This window comes from Dermacentor andersoni, chromosome 1 (genome assembly GCF_023375885.2).
Source record: "Dermacentor andersoni chromosome 1, qqDerAnde1_hic_scaffold, whole genome shotgun sequence".
NCBI lineage: Eukaryota > Metazoa > Arthropoda > Arachnida > Ixodida > Ixodidae > Dermacentor > Dermacentor andersoni.
Window position 1 is genome coordinate 55569486 of NC_092814.1, and position 18905 is coordinate 55588390.

The 18905-nt window shown below is 44.3% G+C and overlaps 1 protein-coding gene and 1 non-coding gene across 4 annotated transcripts in view; both read right to left on the bottom strand.

Moving 5' to 3' along the window:
- Window positions 1-11441: 11441 nt before the first annotated feature.
- Window positions 11442-18905, bottom strand: part of LOC126544599 (Kv channel-interacting protein 4-like) — a 617305-nt gene continuing 609841 nt past the window's right edge. For all 3 annotated transcript variants that reach the window (XM_050192021.3, XM_050192022.3, XM_055061516.2), the window contains one exon: window positions 11442-14801. In XM_050192021.3, coding sequence (XP_050047978.1) covers window positions 14754-14801 — 48 coding nt within the window. In that variant the 3' untranslated portion in view covers window positions 11442-14753. The remainder of the gene's footprint in view (window positions 14802-18905) is intronic.
- On the bottom strand, window positions 16516-16588 carry TRNAT-CGU (transfer RNA threonine (anticodon CGU)). The gene has a single exon. It is a non-coding gene; the product is annotated as a tRNA-Thr (tRNA).

An 18905-nucleotide genomic window follows, 5' to 3' on the forward strand; every position in this document is an offset into this window, starting at 1 on the left:
TTTTCATCCCGAAGTCCGTCCTCAACTCCTAAAACTGGCGCCAGCGGTGGGATTTCCTTCAACTCCGACAACTGGTTGGCAGCGGTGAGATCGCCTCCGAATGCAACAGCTGGTGGCAGCGCTACGGATCAACCTTCGTCGAGAGAGATCCTAAGGAACCGGGCGGAGCGAAGAAGAGAGAGCCTTCGTCGAAAGAGGTCCGAAGAAACTGGGAGTAGCGAAGAAGAGCGAGCCTTCGACCCAGGGAGTCCGGAGGAACCGGGAACAGCGGACAAATGAACCGGATGGCAGGGTGCTGCAACCGTAAGTGAGCGCGTGGTTTTTTTCCTTTTGATTCGCCAGACTCAAATGTTGTGTGTTCATTTTGATAGTTCTGGGAATCGGGAATTTGTTGCATTGTGTATTTGCACAAATTAATTAAGGAAAACAGTTCTAACCACCTGTCGGGGCAGCTGCCATGGATCTTAGAAGGTTGACGAGGTTAGACTTGTTGGTGTGCGACGACTTGCGAGTTGAGGCGGACGAACGGATGAAAACGCCAGCTATCATAAAGGCGATTAACGATAGTGGCAATGATGACAAAAGCATTGAGCTTGCTTGGGAGGTGATACAGGAACCACGGGAGCGTGAGCGTCGTGAACGTGTGCGTGAGCGTCGTGAACGTAAGAGTGAGCGTAAGCGTCAAGAACGCGAGAATGAACGGAAGCGTGAGCTTCAAGAACTTACTCTTAAGTGTGAGCGCCACGAAAGTGAGAATGAACGCGAACGTGAGTATCAGGAACGTAAGCGTGAGCAAAAGTATGAGAGAGAGAAGGCAGCACTGATCAAAGAGATACAGTATTGTGATCAGTTAATGGCACAGAGGCAGCGGCTGTCTGAAAATTCTGTAGGCAGTACAGAACACAAGAATGAGAAAGTGTCTAGCAGATTTTCACCAAGAGCCGACGAGAAAAGTAGTGCCTGTGAGGTTGGCTGCAGATTCATAAGTGAAGGGAAAAGGCTAGCTGCTAACGATGCCTTAGTGGCAACAGAGGCCGTTAAAGGCCGCAAGGAGAGCGACGAGGTGCTGTGCCAACAGATGACTGTAGAGACAGCTAGGCCAGCTGCGAACAAATTGGCACAGTTACCGCGCGTGTGCGTCGCTTGTAATGTTAGCGAGGTTGCTAGCGAAGAAAAGGGTACTGCTGACCCGACAGACGCGAGCACCCATGTCGAGTCAGATCTGCGTGCAGAAGTGAAGTGCGAACTGGACGATGCAGTTGAGAATAGTTCTCGGGGTGGCGAGCTCCGTAGCTCACGAGAGAACAACTGCATTGTTCAGGGATCGGTGAGGCTCTCCGCCAGTCTAGATAGCCTAGATAGGGATGATTCAGTTGTTAATCATTCGGACTGTGCGCGTGAGACAGCGATCGATACCGACGGGCTGTGTGCAGATGCACAGCGTGAGCTGGACAATGCAGTAGAGGGCAGTTAGCAAGAGTGCGAGTTGCATAACTCGAGTAAAGCCTGCTGCATTGTGCCAGAGTCGGTTGAGCTGTCCGCCAGTCGAGGCAGAGAGAGTGTTGATTTAAATGAGAATCAATCAGACTGTGCGGGTAAGAGACCGATCCGGGCCGATGAGATGTGTAGCGGCCAGCACGAGGCGCCAGAAGGCGACATGAAAGCGAGTGCAAAGAGAAAGCGCCGTAAAAAGAAGCGCGGTAAAGACCGAAAGACGGTAACTAATGTAGCGCCGCCAAAGATGGCGAGGAACCCAAAAGGGCAGGGCGCGAGGAAAAAGGTGCGGTCGTCACGGACGATGTTGACGCATCCAAAACGTTCGAGCCACCGGTCAAAGGGGGACCGCGAAGCATGTTCTGCACGGACGCGGACAAAGGGCACGGGGCAGTTAAATTCCTCGTCGTTCTCTTCGAAGCTCAGCGTGCAGTACAAAGAAGCGCAAGGTGGCAGGACGAGACCAGGTGGCGAGTAGCGACGCGGTCAATCGAGTTTGTGAGGAAAGCGGGGCGCCAGGACGCAAATTGGCAGGAGACCGTAACGTCTTGGGGGAGCTGATAGTGAGTCAGCCCTTTTGTTGTTCCTCGGCAGCCAGAGTAGCTTTCAAACCGCGACCACCTCGGGTACGGCTCAAAGTATGAGTCAGACGTAAACGTTTGGAACGGGAGGCAAACAGAGCTTCCGTAGAAGTAAAACGTTCTGTTTTGTTTTGTTTTTGAGCACTTGGTAATTTTCGCGATGTAAGTTCCTTTCAATGTGTAAGGTATGAGCTATGTGTATGTTTTGTTTGAGAAGCTCAAGATTTGAAAGAGGCGTTTTTTTTAAACATGTAGTATCGCGAGGTGTTCATTAATAAGTAGATAGGCTTTCTTTCTTTTTTGTGTGTGTGTGTAAGTGACCTGAGTGTCAAGGTTATTGTTGAGAGGCCTATGGTAACGCGCGTGTGTTTTAGTTAACCTTCTTTTTTTTATAAGCGTTTTTTTATTTTCTAAGGTTAACCGCGTAGGTTTTCAGTGGGTGCATGATTTGCACCGAGAAGCGTTCTTAGTTCCATTAGCGCGTGTCCTGTGTGGACGGAAGGAAGCAGATTTATGACTGGGTTGCTCGTGTGTGTTGAGGGCAGCCGTATTCTGACTTCTCTAGTGAGCGTGCGTGGAATGAGTTATTAGGAGACGCATCATTTTAAGGTTTCTGCGGAGTGTGTAAGTCCCGCAAGTTTAATTGTTCGTTTAAGTCACGTGTCCTGTAGGACTTTCAGGGAAGAAACGTGAGTAAGCGTAATGAAACGTTTGCCTACGACGCAAGTACGCGTTCTGATTAGTGACCACAAGGCTAGTGCGCTTGTACTTGTGAGGTTGACCAGATTGTTCAGTGGCACCAATACGTGCGATAAGTACGCCACTGCGATAGATTGGAAACATGCTGTTTGTGTAGTTAGGCCACTTAAGTTATGTTCGGCTGTTTTCATTTGTCGTTTGCATCGTCAACGACATTTTGTTTTGCAACAACAATGGTACTCTGGTCTTGTCGGCATTCGAGGAGAAATGGATAGCGGTTTGGAAAGGTGGTTGGAACTGTTTAGTCAAAATTGGGGAAATAAAAGAGCAGGGTTCATTTTGACTCAGTAATAGCCTGGCGAGTCAGGGGTGAAGAGCCTGCGCTTGCACGTGGTGCAGCGCAGTGTTGTTTTGTTTGTTTGACGTCTGTTCTCCAGGGCCCAGGATCCCGAAGTTCGTCAAACGAGGCTCGACACCAGTACCCTGCAGGTTCTTTCAGCGTTCCTCATGGCCAGCGAATTGAGTTCACCGGCCATTCAGAACATCCGGGGCGAGGACGAGCTGTTAGATATGGGGCTGTTTCCTGAGCCTACTTCGAGTTCCCCAGACCACATCGAATCGCGCCACTGCTAAGTAAGGAATGCAGAAGCATGGATGACACATTCCTGAGGCACGACAAGTGCAAACAAGTTGGCGGCCCCCACTTCGTGTGCCCCGCGGTAGCTATTCACTGCTTGACTCTTCCAGAAAAGCGAAGGGATAGCCCGGCATTGTTGCAAGTAAATTGGGTCCCGAAGCAAGACGGCTGTAATGCGCCGTGACAACCTTCTGGCTGTAATGCACCGTGACAACAAGACGGCTGTGATGCACCGTGACACCAAGACGGCTGTGATGTACCGGGAAGGCCTGGCAGCGTCTCACCGGCCGCCTTTGGAGAGAGCATTGCACCACAGCAAGGCAAGACCGCGGGGAGCCGCCGGGCGTGACACCACCGCACGGGTGCCTACCATTGGCCGAAGGTGGCGTCATCTGAGCGGGCTCTCCCATTGGCCGAACATGACGCGACTTCCAGTCCTCGAAGGGTTTAAAAGAAGCATTCAAGAGGATTCCAGAGCATTCCCTGATTCACCTCTCTCGAACTTCTTGCCGCGGGCCGCAGCGTCCGAGTTGCTGCCGGCCCGTAATGACTGTACGACTGTTACTTGACTCTCACCTCTCTGTATATAATGTAAAATAAACCCTCCCAAGTTTTGTTTTCATCCCGAAGTCCGTCCTTCAACCCCTACAATACGCACCAGGACAAGACATCGCTGCGATGACGTGATCATTTCGAAGGAAGCACGAATTGCTGAGCTTCGTGTTTAACTTGGTTGCAACTTTTACACAAATGAACAAAAATGCCTTCTAAAGTCTGCGCGCTCGAGTAGCTCTATCGGAATAAGTCTCTATGGGTCTGGTGTGCGGTGAGCTGTCGCGTCAGCGCATAGGAATCCCAGCTATGGCCTTCACGGAGAAAACGTACGGTTCATTTGAAGCTCGGCGAAATAGCGCGTGCACGCATTTCCAAAATAATTAGGATTGGCTCGGTCAGACCTTACTTGTGCCATGCCTCATTGCGCCGTGGTTCCAAATCTTAGGACTGCGTACTGCATGCATGCATGGTGATTTGAGCGACGGCATAGCAACGATCGCCAAGCTTTGGAGGAAAACTAAATTGTTTGTAGTAGAATAGCATGTCATGTTCTGCATGCACAATACCTCACCGGCTTTTCTTTTTTTTTTTGTGAGGGGCATTTGAGCCAGGTCCCTCGGCAATAATATATACCGGCGTCGGCGTCACCACCATCTTCACCAATTCAGGCCTGCTATCCGCTTCGTGCGTGCCCTGCCGTTGCTGCCGCTCGTTAAAAAATAATGAATCAATGAAAACCACCCGCGTGACACACCGACGCACGCGCGAAAAGTAATTTTGCCTTTTCTTTTCAGGTGTATTTGCTTATAATTTTATTATAATTGTAGCTGTGCTGACCAGGCTTCGTGGGGAAAAAGTGGGGAAAAGGCAGACTGGGGAACAAGCGATTGGAAACTATGGCGTCCATTCTAGGAACGCTAGAGGAGAGACGCTGGTAGAATTCGCAGAAAGGAATAAGCTTCGAATAATGAACACCTTTTTCAGGAAGCGTGGCACCAGAAAGTGGACCTGGAAAAGCCCTAATGGCGAAACAAGATATGAAATTGATTTCATGCTTTCTGCCAACCCCAGCATAGTGCAGGATGAAGAAGTGATAGGTAGGGTGAAGTGCAGTGATCATGGGTTAGTGAGGACTAGGATTCACCTCAATTTGAAGAGAGAAAAAGCAAAATTGGTGAAGAAGAAACAGGTCAACCTAGAGGCAGTAAGGGTAAAAGCAGACAAATTCAGGCTGCTACTTGCAAACAAATATGCAGCCTTAGAACAGAGAGATGATGATGACAGAGGTAATGAATGAAACCGTAACTAGGCTGGCTTCAGAGGCAGCAATCGAAGTGGGAGGCAAGGCACCAAGGCAACCAGTAGGCAAGCTCTCCCAAGTAACAAAGGACCTAATAAAGAAACGACAAAGAACAAAAGTGTCGAACTCAAGAGATAAGATGGAATTCATGGAACTGTCAAAACTGATTAACAGAGCGAAAATAAGTGATATTCGAAACTATAACGTGAGAAAGACTGAAGAAGCCGTAAAAAACGGATGCAGCCTGAAATCAGTGAAAACTTGGCATAGGACAAACCAAAATGTATGCACTTAAAGATAAGCAAGGTAATATCATCAGCAATCTCGAAGTTATAGTAAAAGCAGTGGAAGAATTCTATACTGACCTGTACAGTACCCAGAGGAGTCAGGATAGCTCCATTAGAAACAGTAATGAACACAGGATACAGAAATTCCTCCTATAACTAGCGATGAGATGTGAAGGGCCTTACAAGCCATGAAACGAGGAAGAGCGGCAGGAGCAGATGGAATAACAGTTGATTTAATCAAAGATGGAGGGGACATAATGCTAGGAAAACTGGCGGCTCTCTATACGAAGTGTCTATCGACTGCAAGGGTCCCAGAAAACTGGAATAATGCAAGCATTATACTAATCCCCAAAAAGGGAGACGTTAAAGAATTGAAAAATTATAGGCCTACTAGCTAACTCCCAGTATTATATAAAATATTCACTAAGATAACCTCCAATAGAATAGGGGCAACATTGGACGTTAGTCAACCAAGGGAACAGGCTGACTTCAGGAAGGGATACTCTACAATGGATCACATTCATGTCATAAAACAGGTAATCGAGAAATCCGCAGAGTACAATAAGCCTCTCTATATGGTTTTCATAGATTATGAAAAGGCATTTGATTCAGTAGGGATACCAGCAGTCATAGAGGCATTACGCAATCAAGGAGTATACAGACCGCTTACGTAAATACTATGGAAAATGTCTACAGAAATTCCACAGCTACCTTAATTCTACACAAGGAAAGTGGGAAGATACCTATAAAGAAAGGGGTCAGACAGGAAGATACATTTTCTCCAATGCTATTCACTGCATCCTTGGAAGTATTCAAGCTATGAAACTGGGAACTTTAGGAGTAAGGATCGACGGCGAATATCTTAGCAACCTTCGGTTTGCAGATGACATTGTTCTATTCAGCAACATTGCGGCCGTGTTAGAAGAAATGATTGAGAGCCTTAACAGAGAGAGTGTAGGAGTGCGGTTGAATATTAATATGCAGAAGACAAAGATAATGATCAATAGCCGGGCAAGGGAACAAGAGTTCAGGATCGCCAGTCAGCCTCTAGAGTCTGTGAAGGAGTGCGTTTACCTAGGTCAACTAATCACAGGGAACCCTGATCATGAGAAGGAAATTCCTAGAATAAAAATGGGTTGGATTGCATACGACAGACATTGTCAGCTCCTGACTGGAAGCTTACCATTATCATCGAAAAGGAAGGTGTGCTATCAGTGCATCTTACCAGTGGTGACATATGGGGCAGATACTTGGAGTTTGACAAAGAAGCTCGAAAACAAGTTAAGGACAGCGCAAAGAGCGATAGAACGAAGAATGCTAGGCATAACTTTAAGAGACATAAAGAGAGCGGTTTGGATCAGAAAGCAAACGGGTATAGACGATATTGTAATTGACATTAAGAGAAAAAAAAACGGCGCTGGGCAGGTAATGTAATGCGCAGACTAGAGAACCGTTGGACCATTAGGGTGACAGAATGGGTACCAAGAGAAGGGTGTTACGTTTCGCCTCCGACGCGCGGTATAGCCGGCGCGGATGCAACGGACGCCGGGGCTTCGTTCAAAGCGGCGGACATTTTGGCCCGTTCAGCGCTGCCGCAACGCTTCCTCCCAAGCGCGTCCAGGCATGTTTCAATGCCACGTGTCTTCGTGTGTGTGTGTGTGTGTGTGTGTACATGTTGGTGCCCACGCTTGTCAAAGCGCGGCAGCCGGGGAGAGGAGCTCCCCAACTGTGAAGCGAGGAGGTCTGACCGGCGCCGGCCCGGCGGATGCGTCACTTCTCGTCTCAACGTGTCCGTGCGGCGCCGTCACGTGCGCCTCATCCCGAGCCGTTCCTTCTTGCCCTCGACTCCGAGAGTATAAAAGCAGCAGCCCACGGACGCCGAGAGAGGCTTCGAATTATCCCGTCGAGTAACGTGCTCTCCGGTCTCTCCACTTCGGTCGACCTGACCGGCCGCTCTTTTGCGATGCTATAATAAGCAAGTTGTTCTGTTAGCAGTCGACTCATCCTTTGCCAGGACCTTCGGATGCTTCCAGCTGTGCCCCAGGCCGCCAGGCCAACGCTACCCTTGGGGCTTGCGACCCAGATGCAACAAGGGAAATGCACTCGAGGATGGCAGAAGACTAGGTGGAGCGATGAAATTAGGAAATTCACAGGCACTAGTTGGAATCGGTTGGCGCAGGACAGGGGTAATTGGAGATCGCAAGGAGAGGCCTTCGTCCTGCAGTAGACATAAAATAGTATGATGATGATGATGATGATGGCCAGGTTTCGCTTTTTCATGTAACGAAGGGACGTCAAGTGAGATGCTCAGGGAGGTGCGCTCATCAAGACATGCGCAAACCGCATGTCAAATGCAGTCGGTCCCTAAACGCACCTGCTGTTCCCCACATGTACAACCACTACGTCGAATCACCACTTCAGTAATTCGTCTTCACTGCTACAGTGACGTGTACTTGCTGCAAAGCGGTGTGGCACACTGGCGTCCCGTTGATCAATGACAGGCCACTTCTATTCTCCCACTTTTCAAAATTCAAACTGGGCGTGCAGGCCTTGAAAGAGCCCCAATATTAGGGTACCTCGATGCGCTCTCTCACCCCTGCTCCGAGGCACTCCACCCAATATCCCAGCGGAAATGCTTCAACTAAGGACATTTGCAAATCGTGTCCCAATGTCCATGCACCATTTCAGATACAAATAGAACATCCGCTGGACGTCCAGTTTCGGATATTCTATTACGGATGTCCCAGTCTGGATATTACACATTGACCTGTTTAGAATATCCTACCATGAATGTCCCAAGGTTATCCCACATGGATATTTTTTTATTTTACATACACATGAATATTTCCCCTCCAACTAACTGAGGCTTTGTCTTTGAGTTTTCCTAACAAAATTATATTTTCGCACATGTTCGAATTTCATTGCATTGAGGTTAGTGGCATGCTCCATGGCTAAAGGCGGGAGCAATGCCAGGTAACGCTGCAGTCTATCGGATGCAGCTATCACCTTCCTAACCATCAAAATTCTTCACTTGTTTACAGGCTCCTCATCATCGTTAACATTCACATCCTTTCCACCTAGAAGGCTTTGAAGACGTCACTGGTAGTCAGTTACGATAACTTCATGTTGTCATCAGCTGCTTATTTTAACTGTTACAACAAGTAGCGTACGGGTTGCGAGATTCTGGAAGCAGTACAGCAGGACTGCAAGACTTGCTGACATCATACCGGGGGTGTTCTGTAAGTGTCCACCTAGCGGACATGTCCATTTTGTCTGCTGCTGAAGTTCTGATTGGCTGGGCTAGGATATGCATGAGAAGGAGACAGGCACCCCAAGCTGATCAGCACTTCAGTAGCTGATGAAGTGAACATGTCTACTAGGTGAACACTTAAAGAATACCCCCCCCCCCCCTCATGCATGCTTGTCAAGTGCACCGCTAGCACTGCCGTTTGTGCAGAGTGCAGCTGAGTGGAACCGCTACACGGTGTTCGTTGTAAAACAGCAAATCAGCCACGGGGTGCCTAAATTCCTTCACTGTACAGGCAAATTCATTGCAGCAGTCTTTGCTGGAGGGACATTCAAAGTAGGAAGATAGGAATTCGGTCAGGACAAAATTATTCCTTCGTTATACAGGTCATTTAATTATATATGTGTTTGTTGTAGAGGCATTCGACTGTTTGTTTGCAGCACTGCTTCTGCCATCATGTTTGCGTTATCCTGGCCTCCTGGGTTCAGATATAATTTCTTTTCTGCCTCATGCTACTGCCTCGAGAAACATTCTCAACATAGCTAGGTGCCGACAATGGCAAAATAATAGCAGATGGCACAGCTCTCAGCGCATGCACGTGTTTGTGACAGCAAATTATCATGAGAAAATTTGCCCCTGCTCATCCACCACAGTGCAAAGACTAAGTTCAACAGGTCAGACCTCCCCCGACTCCTCTTGCGTACTACCCTAACCCCCTAACCTGCTTCTAATTTTCATCGCAGTATGTGACAGGCAAAATGGAAGCAAATCAGAAAGAGCAAAGATTTTGGGGGCGGGGAAGATGACTATGACCTTGTCAAGCTCCTTGGATTGGGATGTGTGCGCACTCACAGCTGCAAGCAGATTGCCCTTAGTTCACTGGAAAGATTTGCTTTTGCCGACTATTTTTGGTTAAAACCGATTTCCTGAAATACCTTCGGCATACCTGCCAAATTACTAAAAACGTATAATGGGCTGTATTTTTTTGTTGCGCCATCTTGCTGTGGTTAGTCAGTAGCGAGGAATAGCTGTCTGATGGAACCAAGCTTGAGTTTTGTAGGAGATAAAAAGGATGAGCTACTCGGTTAAATTCTGTATGATACATTTAAAATAAATCTTTCCCATATTTGATTTACCAATACATAAAAAAATTAATGATTGTGACCACCATAAAGGGGCCCCACAATGCTTTTGAACAAAGCTATGGAGTGCTTTGCACATAAGGGGGTATTACTTCAGAAATCTCTTCAAGCAAGATTTTTTTCAGATGTTTTGCATCAGCAGAGTTATGACCAAAAACATTCCCTCAAAGCTTACTTTCCTCATTTATACTTCCTAATGCAGTTCAAGCTGCACTATTGTTTTAACTCCTTGCAAGTAAGTGCAAGCACGAGTGTGTGTGATGACGCAAACTATAGCTTGACTTTAAGAAATTGTTTGTTTTATTGATCATCTTGCTACCCAGACATGGTTCCTGCTGTTCAAGGGTTGGCACTGATTAGTAATCGTCATTAAAGAGGCCAGGCCAACTGCCCAATGCAATAAACGAAATTTATTCAATTAATCTTCCATTCTCCCTTGATGTCATTGGGATGAAAGATTGGCGGGGATTCACGATTGTTGCAGGAAAGTGCGAGCAATAGGTTTCCTGTGGCATATAGAAAGGTAATATTTTGGCTAAGTGATCATGACGGAATTATATGGCTTATTTATCACTTTTGAAAGGTGTTGCAGGCCTCCTTTTATTCATGTTTGCATTAGAGATTCATAGTATCTTAAGTCTTGGAAGCTATCACAAACCTTTTAAACAGCCTTTTAGCTTTGGGATGACCTGTTTCGATATTTAAGAAAAAAATCAACATCTAAGTCAATGGGAATTTTTTTCCAGTAGTTGCACTTAACATAACCGTTACCATAAGTAATATAGCCAGAAAATTCATAATAATCTTACAACTTTAGTTTGCAGAGTAGGAGCATTTGCAGGTTGCATAGAGTAAGTTTTGTTGCTAATCTGCGTTAGGGCAAAAAGAAAAAAAAAAAGAAAGTAGAAAGCAGCACGACAATACTTTGTCTGTGGGCAGTACACATAACTTGGCATATAGCAGGGAATAATCAGTTGTCGAGTGTTGCAAAGTTTACGACAGAATAAATATTTGTGCAAGTGTCTTCAAGACAGAAACTGAACAAAATATGGGAAGGAACACAAACACATGCACAAAGATCTACTGACCGTTGACATTATCTCAAAAATTAGGATTTATTTAATGCAGTTGTACGTCTTTACACAAGATGAGACACTAAGTTTTGAAAACTCGGCAATCCATTGGTGACAGAATAAAACTGCAGTTTGTAAGCTGCTTTATACATCTGTACTGAATAGATATATTACAATATGGTAGTGAATACTAGATGCTGTCCTCACTCCACCTGATGCAGTGAGCACAGTGTCATTGAAATAAATGTTTTATCAACAAATGGCACCTAGAAAAAAAGTAACAACTACCACATACCTTTGTGTTGGAGCTGCACACTTGGATATCAACTTGGGTGATGGGATGCATTTTTGCACGGAAAAAAATAACTATGCATGCCACAAGAATATTTCAGTAAGGAAAGTTTACGACACAGTTGTTGCAGTCTGTTTGTTTTGTAGCTTTATCATATATACATTAGAATTTATTACAATGAAATGTACCAAATACAAATGGCTGAAGTGCTGAAAGAAACACTGCTCCAGTTTTTGCACTGTCACCAGACAGCACTTGGAAGAAAAATATCTCAACAGAGCATTTTATCACGTGGAACAAGAAACCCTTTTACACTTGTGAAAAGAAGAGGAATTAAAAAAGAAAGAAAAACTACTGCATCACACAAATTTGCTGCAAGTGAAAAGAAACCAAAAGAACTGGCACAATATTTTAAACACCAAACAGTTAAACCAGGCAAATGGCATTAGCATGAAAAACAGGCCAGTACAGCCCTTGAGGTGAACCATGGCACAAGTCTCCTGCTAAAAAAAAACTGCACGAAAATATAAGGACCATGTTCACCCAGCTTAAGTTTAGGAAATATTGCACAAAATAAACGAAGCATGGAAATAAACAAGTGTCCTACAGCCTAAAAAGATTACAGATCTAAAATTTAGCATTTATAGAAGAGAGAAACAGGGAGCAGCTTATATGCATCAACCTCTTTACGTAAAAATTGGCTAATGAAGAGTGGAGCACATACTCCTGATTGCCGACGAAACATGGGAAATGACATTCATACAGTAACAGCTGCACTATGACAAACATACTCCATGGCATGAGAAGTCTTCCAACAGTAGTGACACTTCTAGTTGCAGACCATATTTGCAGATGACCAACTTTTTCACAAGGCTGAAGAGGGGAACATTTGTAAACCTATCTACGCGCAAAACATAAACATGTCTTCACTGGAATCCAGTACTTCATGGGAGAAACATTGTTTGGCAGACAGTGGCATTTGTTTCTCTGAAACAATGTCCTTGGCCCACTGTATGATTGCTCTGCTATGTATATATTTATATATATATATATATATATATTTATATATCAATGTGTGTACAAACAAGACCCATTCGAGCTTTCGAAACAATGTAACCACTATGTGTCAGCAAACAGCTGCTGGGTCATTTGTAATAACACACTTTCATTCTTATGCTGAGCTGGGCATAAAAGCTGCGTCAAAGCATATCTTCAAAGTCTAAAATTGAAGAAAAATAAATTTGAGTATTTGCAAGATCATTTAAATGAAAAGGCTTGCCTGGCAAGGTTATGACAATGCACTTTGCCAAGCGAACCTTTCATCTGTCAGCAGTGTACTTCACATATGTTGGGCATGGAAGATTCCCAAAAGGGGGCAACTTGCTGCCCTTTGACCATCTTGGAGGAACCACTTATGCTGACATGCCTACATGCACCAATATGGCAAAGTATGCGCAAACAAAGTGAGATATGTAGAGTGTGCAGTGCTGTCCTGCCCAGTGGACAGCCGTCAAGAACATGCCTGTGATGCACATGCCCACCACTGATGGGCTTGCTCGGTTGAAATGGCACATCTATTCCATATCGACATCACCTCAGGGCGGCCCTTGCGACGGGAAGAGCGTGGAAGCATTCAGTACAGACGAGCGTTTTTATGATCAGTGAAACAATGAAAGTACCACCAGACAAAAACTCACGCACAGCAGTGGCTAACAGGGTACAAGTGAACCTCACAAAAAAAGGAAAAAAAGAAAGCATGGATAAAGTAAATAGTGTCTAATGCGTATAACGAACGTCAAAATATTGTGGGCTGATTTTTTTCCAGCATTACTTGTGGCACATTTCAATCCACCAAGGTCGGGAATTAATCTGGGGCATACCTTATCGTAATCACCTGTAGTCTGTTGCAGCTCCTAGAAAAACAGATGTGAAGATACCTTGAGCGCCTTCCTCTGCTTGTGCCGTAACAGGAGAGCAGTTATGTCTATGCACAATAAAGTAAGTCTATGTAATAACACACCTAATAAAGTCTCTGTCTTATTGTGAAATAAAAAGCACGTCTTTGCCACTTGTCCCACAAGAAGGGAAAAGTGTATAAAAATGATGCAGGAGTGCATGCTCTACAAGAAAAAATACAGCTGGCATTTACTGTATTAGAACAACTGCCTTGATAGAACATGGGCAGAGTCAATGCAATTCCAATATGTAAAATGCATGGAATGTATCTGAATAAAATAAAAATACTGCATGAACACGAATTTAAGTTCACACTGATTTTAAGCACCCCCTACACCTCCTCTTTCAAAAAAATTATTAGAGAAGAAAGGTAAATTGTTGAACATGAGTGTGTACGTTTCAGTTCTTGGCATCCTCCCCTAGTTTGAGGGTTCACAACTTGGAAAAGAGGGGTGCTTAAACTTGTGTTAATTAGTCTGGTTACAATAAATTTTGCTATTCATTAAAAGAGCTGCCAGTGACAATTATTTTTAATTAAGCATGGAAGAACATAGCAATCCCTATTAATGGGTCCCCTACAAATGTGAGGCTTAGCTACACCTGATGCTTGTGTTATCTGACAGTGATGCTTTGCTGTAAGCTGATACCTGTTTGCCAGCCGAAAAGAAAATGGTATAGAAGCACAAGCAGCAGGTGACTGTAGAATGTGCAATGAATCAGGTACAAGGACTTGCTACCTTCTTTACCCAGGGGTGGATCCTTTCTTCCTACAGAATTTCATAGCCCAAATGATGTTAACTCTGCTACATAGTTACTACAAGAAATATACCAGCCACCAGTATTCATTACATGATTTCTGTGAGCAGTGTGGCCTGGTACCAAAGAATAACATATCATTTGCATGAAAATTTCTAATCTAACCAAGCCAAGAGAAAGCATAGAGGCATGCACAACTCAGAAGACAATTTCAATAAGCAATCAATAATACGACAACAAAGAAAAGCAACAAGATAATGGCAAACAGCAACAGTTGACCGATCAAGATGTACAGATAACTTTTGCTGAGGAAGAATTTTGCCCCACCAAGCAAGGCTGGCTATATACCTGCCTGTTTGGCATGTTTATTCACAGTTCCAAAATTCGGCCGCCAATACCCTGGCAATATTAAAACTTAGAATGGCGCACACAGTCCCACACGCTTCGGACGTACGGCAGCAAGTACTGGCCAGCCTCAGCTTGTCCCCGGGCACACAGCAACCTGCTGCAAAGACCCACAATGGTAACTTGGCACTTGAGGAGGTACGAGTCGCGGGTCACTGATGCTGTTGCTGTCATGATGGAGTGCTGGCTTGAGACCGGGCACCGATGAGCAGGGCCACCAGGGAAAGGGCTGTACTTGCTGACCGCCTATAGCGTCCGCTCTCGTGTGCAGCTTTCACTCGCCGTTGAACAAAGAATTCAGCTGCCCATATTTTTACACATTTGCAGCATCACAGAATAGTGTCCAATACGGACATGGACTTTGAAATGTTCTCATCCTGCAAAGAGAAGTACAAGAAAACTCTTTTTAATTTTTATGAAGCTAAAAAAATGTTACCATATATTGTTCTCATGCAGCTGTTAAGCTAGCATAATGATTGTTTGCAACCAACAGCTGGCTTTTTTAGTTCTAAATATTGGCCATCAAATGGAATCAGCACAGAGCTGGCAAGACAATGGCAGTTGCTACACAATGAGTGAAAGAAGAATGCTTTCTAGAACAAGTTGCATGGTTGGTTGGCTTACACTTACAAGTTAACAAGGCCACACATTAGACAGGACAAGAGAAGGTAGACGCAAGACAAGCAAATGCATAAATAGGCCTTAAGCAATGAATATGGATCAAAGACAATGGTCTTGGCTTCCACTTTTGCCGAGAAAACCTTGTCTGTTGAAGCAATGAAGCAAATGAAGCCATGGGATAAATAATAAATAGCGTATGCCAATTCTTCAAGATCTGTTAGCAACCAATTGCATAAAGGACAGGGAGGCTTTAGCAGTATATGGCAATGAATTGGAGATAACAGGTGTGGCCATCACCTCTCATTTTTCGCTTGCAGACTATTCATGCATTCACCCTGTATGCAGCATCAATCATTCGCTAGTACTAGTACGTTTGCGATTGCAAGTCAGCCTCTAGAGTATGTGAAGGAGTATGTTTACCTAGGTCAACTAATCACAGCGAACCCTGACCACGAGAAGGAAATTCACAGAAGAATAAAAATGGGTTGGATCGCATATGGCAGACATCGTGAGCTCCTGACTGGGAGCTTACCGTTATCATTGAAAAGGAAAGTATACAATCAGTGCATTTTACCGGTGCTGACATATGGGGCAGACACTTAGAGACTGACAAAGAAGCTTGAGAACAAGTTAAGGACCGTGTAAAGAGCGATGGAACGAAGAATGCTATGCATAACTTTAAGAGACAGAGAGAGAGCGGTTTGGATCAGAGCGCAAACAGGTATAGACGATATTCTAATAGACATCAAGAGAAAAAAATGGCACTGGGCAGGTCATGTAATGCGCAGATTAGATAACCGTTGGACCATTAGGGTGACAGAATGGGTACCAAGAGAAGGGAAATGCACTCGAGGATGGCAGAAGACTAGGTGGAGCGATGAAATTAGGAAATTCACAGGCGCTAGTTGGAATTGGTTGGCGCAGGACAGGGGTAATTGGAGATCACAGGGAGAGGGCTTTGTCCTGCAGTGGACATAAATAGGCCGATGATGACGATGAGTACATTTGAGGGACGCTGCGCGCAAGCGTACAGTCATGTGGTACTTTTTTAAAATCTTGTAGGCTTTCTTTGCAGCCCAGAAAACTTAAAACCCCAACAGCTATCTTCAAGCAAAAAGAAAGTGATGGCATCAGGACCACGAGCCCATACCCAGTGGCCCAAGCTATTAGACAACTTGGGCCACTGAGTCAGGGCCCAAGATGTGGCTGCTGTGGCCAGGATTTGATCCCGCAACCTCACGCTTAGCAGCCCAACACCATAGCCGCTAAGCAACCACAGCAGGTATACATTATACATATATGAACAAGAAGAAAGGGAACTGAGGGGCTCGATTTTTATTAATCATATAATATTCCTGGAAGCCAACAACTAAATATACCAAAGACAACATAGAGGAAATTACTTGTACTTATTAATTGAATTAAAGAAATGAGAAATTATTGGAAACGAAAGTGGATGAAAAAACAACTGGCCGCAGGTGGGACATGAACCCACATCTTCGCATTACGCGTGCGATGCTCTTACCAATTGAGCTACTGCAGCGCCGTTTTCCCCTATACTTTCTGGGATATTTATTTTTTTACTACTAGAACTAACCCTAGGAGTGTTAGCCAGCGTCACCACTCACAAACCTCGGCGGCGGATGTGGAACATCTTCTCTGCCACAGGCGTCACGAGTACGTAATCTATTTGGGTGATGGCAATTGGTCAATAAACAGACACATGCTACCTGAAGGCATCAATGTTGCCGGATTCGAGACCCTCGTAATGCAATGAATAAGAAGAAATGGAACCGAGGAGCTCGATTTTTATTAATCACATCATAGGAAGCCAACAACGAGCCAGTTTGCCCCTGACCCTGGCCCTGACCCAGTGGACCCAAGTTGTCTAATAGCTTGGGCCACTGGGTATGGGCTCGTCGCCATGATGCCATCGTTTTTATATATATATTAATAGTATGCTCAAAACGGCGGAAGTAGGCTAGAAATGCCATTCTCATTAAAAAACGTCACCGTAAATATGCTAAGTGCTAGCTGTGTTTGACTGCTCTTTTATTTACAGTCACTCATCCAAGAGCTCCATTCTGTTTAAATACTTTATAAGCAGTCATTAGGCCCTTGCCACCTACTGTAAAATGACATTGTAATAATGTTGCATAAGTATGCAAGAGATTTCATCTTAGCTGATTCCACAAACCTACCAAACTCACAAACGGCAAGGCCCTTTTACATTAGAGATGCTTTGATGCAACTTATAGCTTAATTTCCTAAAAAAAAAAAAATGCAATGGACTCTAGCAACGATAATCTGTGGCTAAAATTCCATGTAGACAGAAGAGTCTAAAGTTCCAGCCAGGCAGAAATGTAACCATCACTGGAGTTTCATCGAGACAAAACAATAACTTACACCCTGTGGCAGGTACTGTTTTATTAATACAATAACTTGAACATTACAATAACTTGTAATGTTCCACTTGTTCCATAGTTATCTCATTTTCCAACTCTCACTTTGAAGTCTTTGAATGCACATCTCTGTTTTTGTGTCACCATTTTGCTTACTTATCATTTATAGGTAAATCACTGTTTTCCATCTCTGCCTTACCCCCAATGAATCTGGTGTGCTGCTAGGACATAAAACATATTGTCTGTGAGTGCTTTACAATTATACTATGCTTTCCTCTTGCTTTTTTCATACACAGGGCATAACTGTTTATTATTATGTCCCTTTCATTCGTGGACAGTGCTGCAACAAATGTAACAGGGACCATTAACAGGCTACGTGGATTACTGTCAATCCACCCATAACAATTTCTGGACATAACCCAAGCAATAGTTATGATTCTGTATGGACGTAACTCTATAGTTGTGGTTAGCATTCTGTATTGACAACTGCACCTATGGCTATAGTTCTGGCTTTACGGTTTGTTAGTCATTCCGATAAATATAGACTGTTAAGTTTTACCCTCTTCAACTCTGGTTTGTTTGGTTATTCATACTATAGTACACTTAAACCTTTGGCTATGAGAAACAACAGGTGGTTTGGCCCAAATAAAGTGAAATGTAATTCAAATGCAAATGCTTTCAAATTGCAAATTATTGCAATGCCTTCTAAATTTTGTACCTCAAACTTACTTGAGCTCAAATGGATGCTCACATGGATGCTCAAAACCATGCTCACCCTCTATGAGGGTTGACAGTATTAATAAATAAATAAATAAAAAAATAGTAAGGGCCTGCTAAAAGGCGCTCCCTATATGCCACTAAACAAAAATATTAATCGAAACTCAGTTCCTGCAGGAAACATATGCATCAAATGATTTCAAATGCTTGCAGCTGTTTTCACACAGCTTCCGACCTCTGCACAAAACGTGGTGTCCTACATCACTGGATCTAAGCTGGCAATATATGGCCACGCTTTGGCACAAAATTTGCCATGCTCACTAAGTTTGTTTATGCTGCTGTTTAATCTTATTGCTATTGCATCAACAAGGTGCACTCTGCAAATCTAAGCACTTCATACCTTTGATAATTAGTTATGGAGAAAAAAGCGTTTAATTTTACCTTTAAGCACCTTCCCTAAATAGAGGGCCCATCAGTTGAATACTAGAAGCACCCATATTAATGTTAATATTGTAATAATTTGCTTTGTCTGCTGCTCCACTCATTTCTGGCATTTGAAGAAAATTGGCCAATAATTTTTTTCCACTGTTACAACAGATGGGTGCACAAAGGATAGTGGGTATTTTTTGCGGACACAGGAAAGATAGGCAAGCTTTTGAACAAGGTTGCACATCATGTTTTGTGTTTGGAGGGATCATGGTTGGTCAAGATGTTATTGACAAAAACGGTCCAACAAGTGGG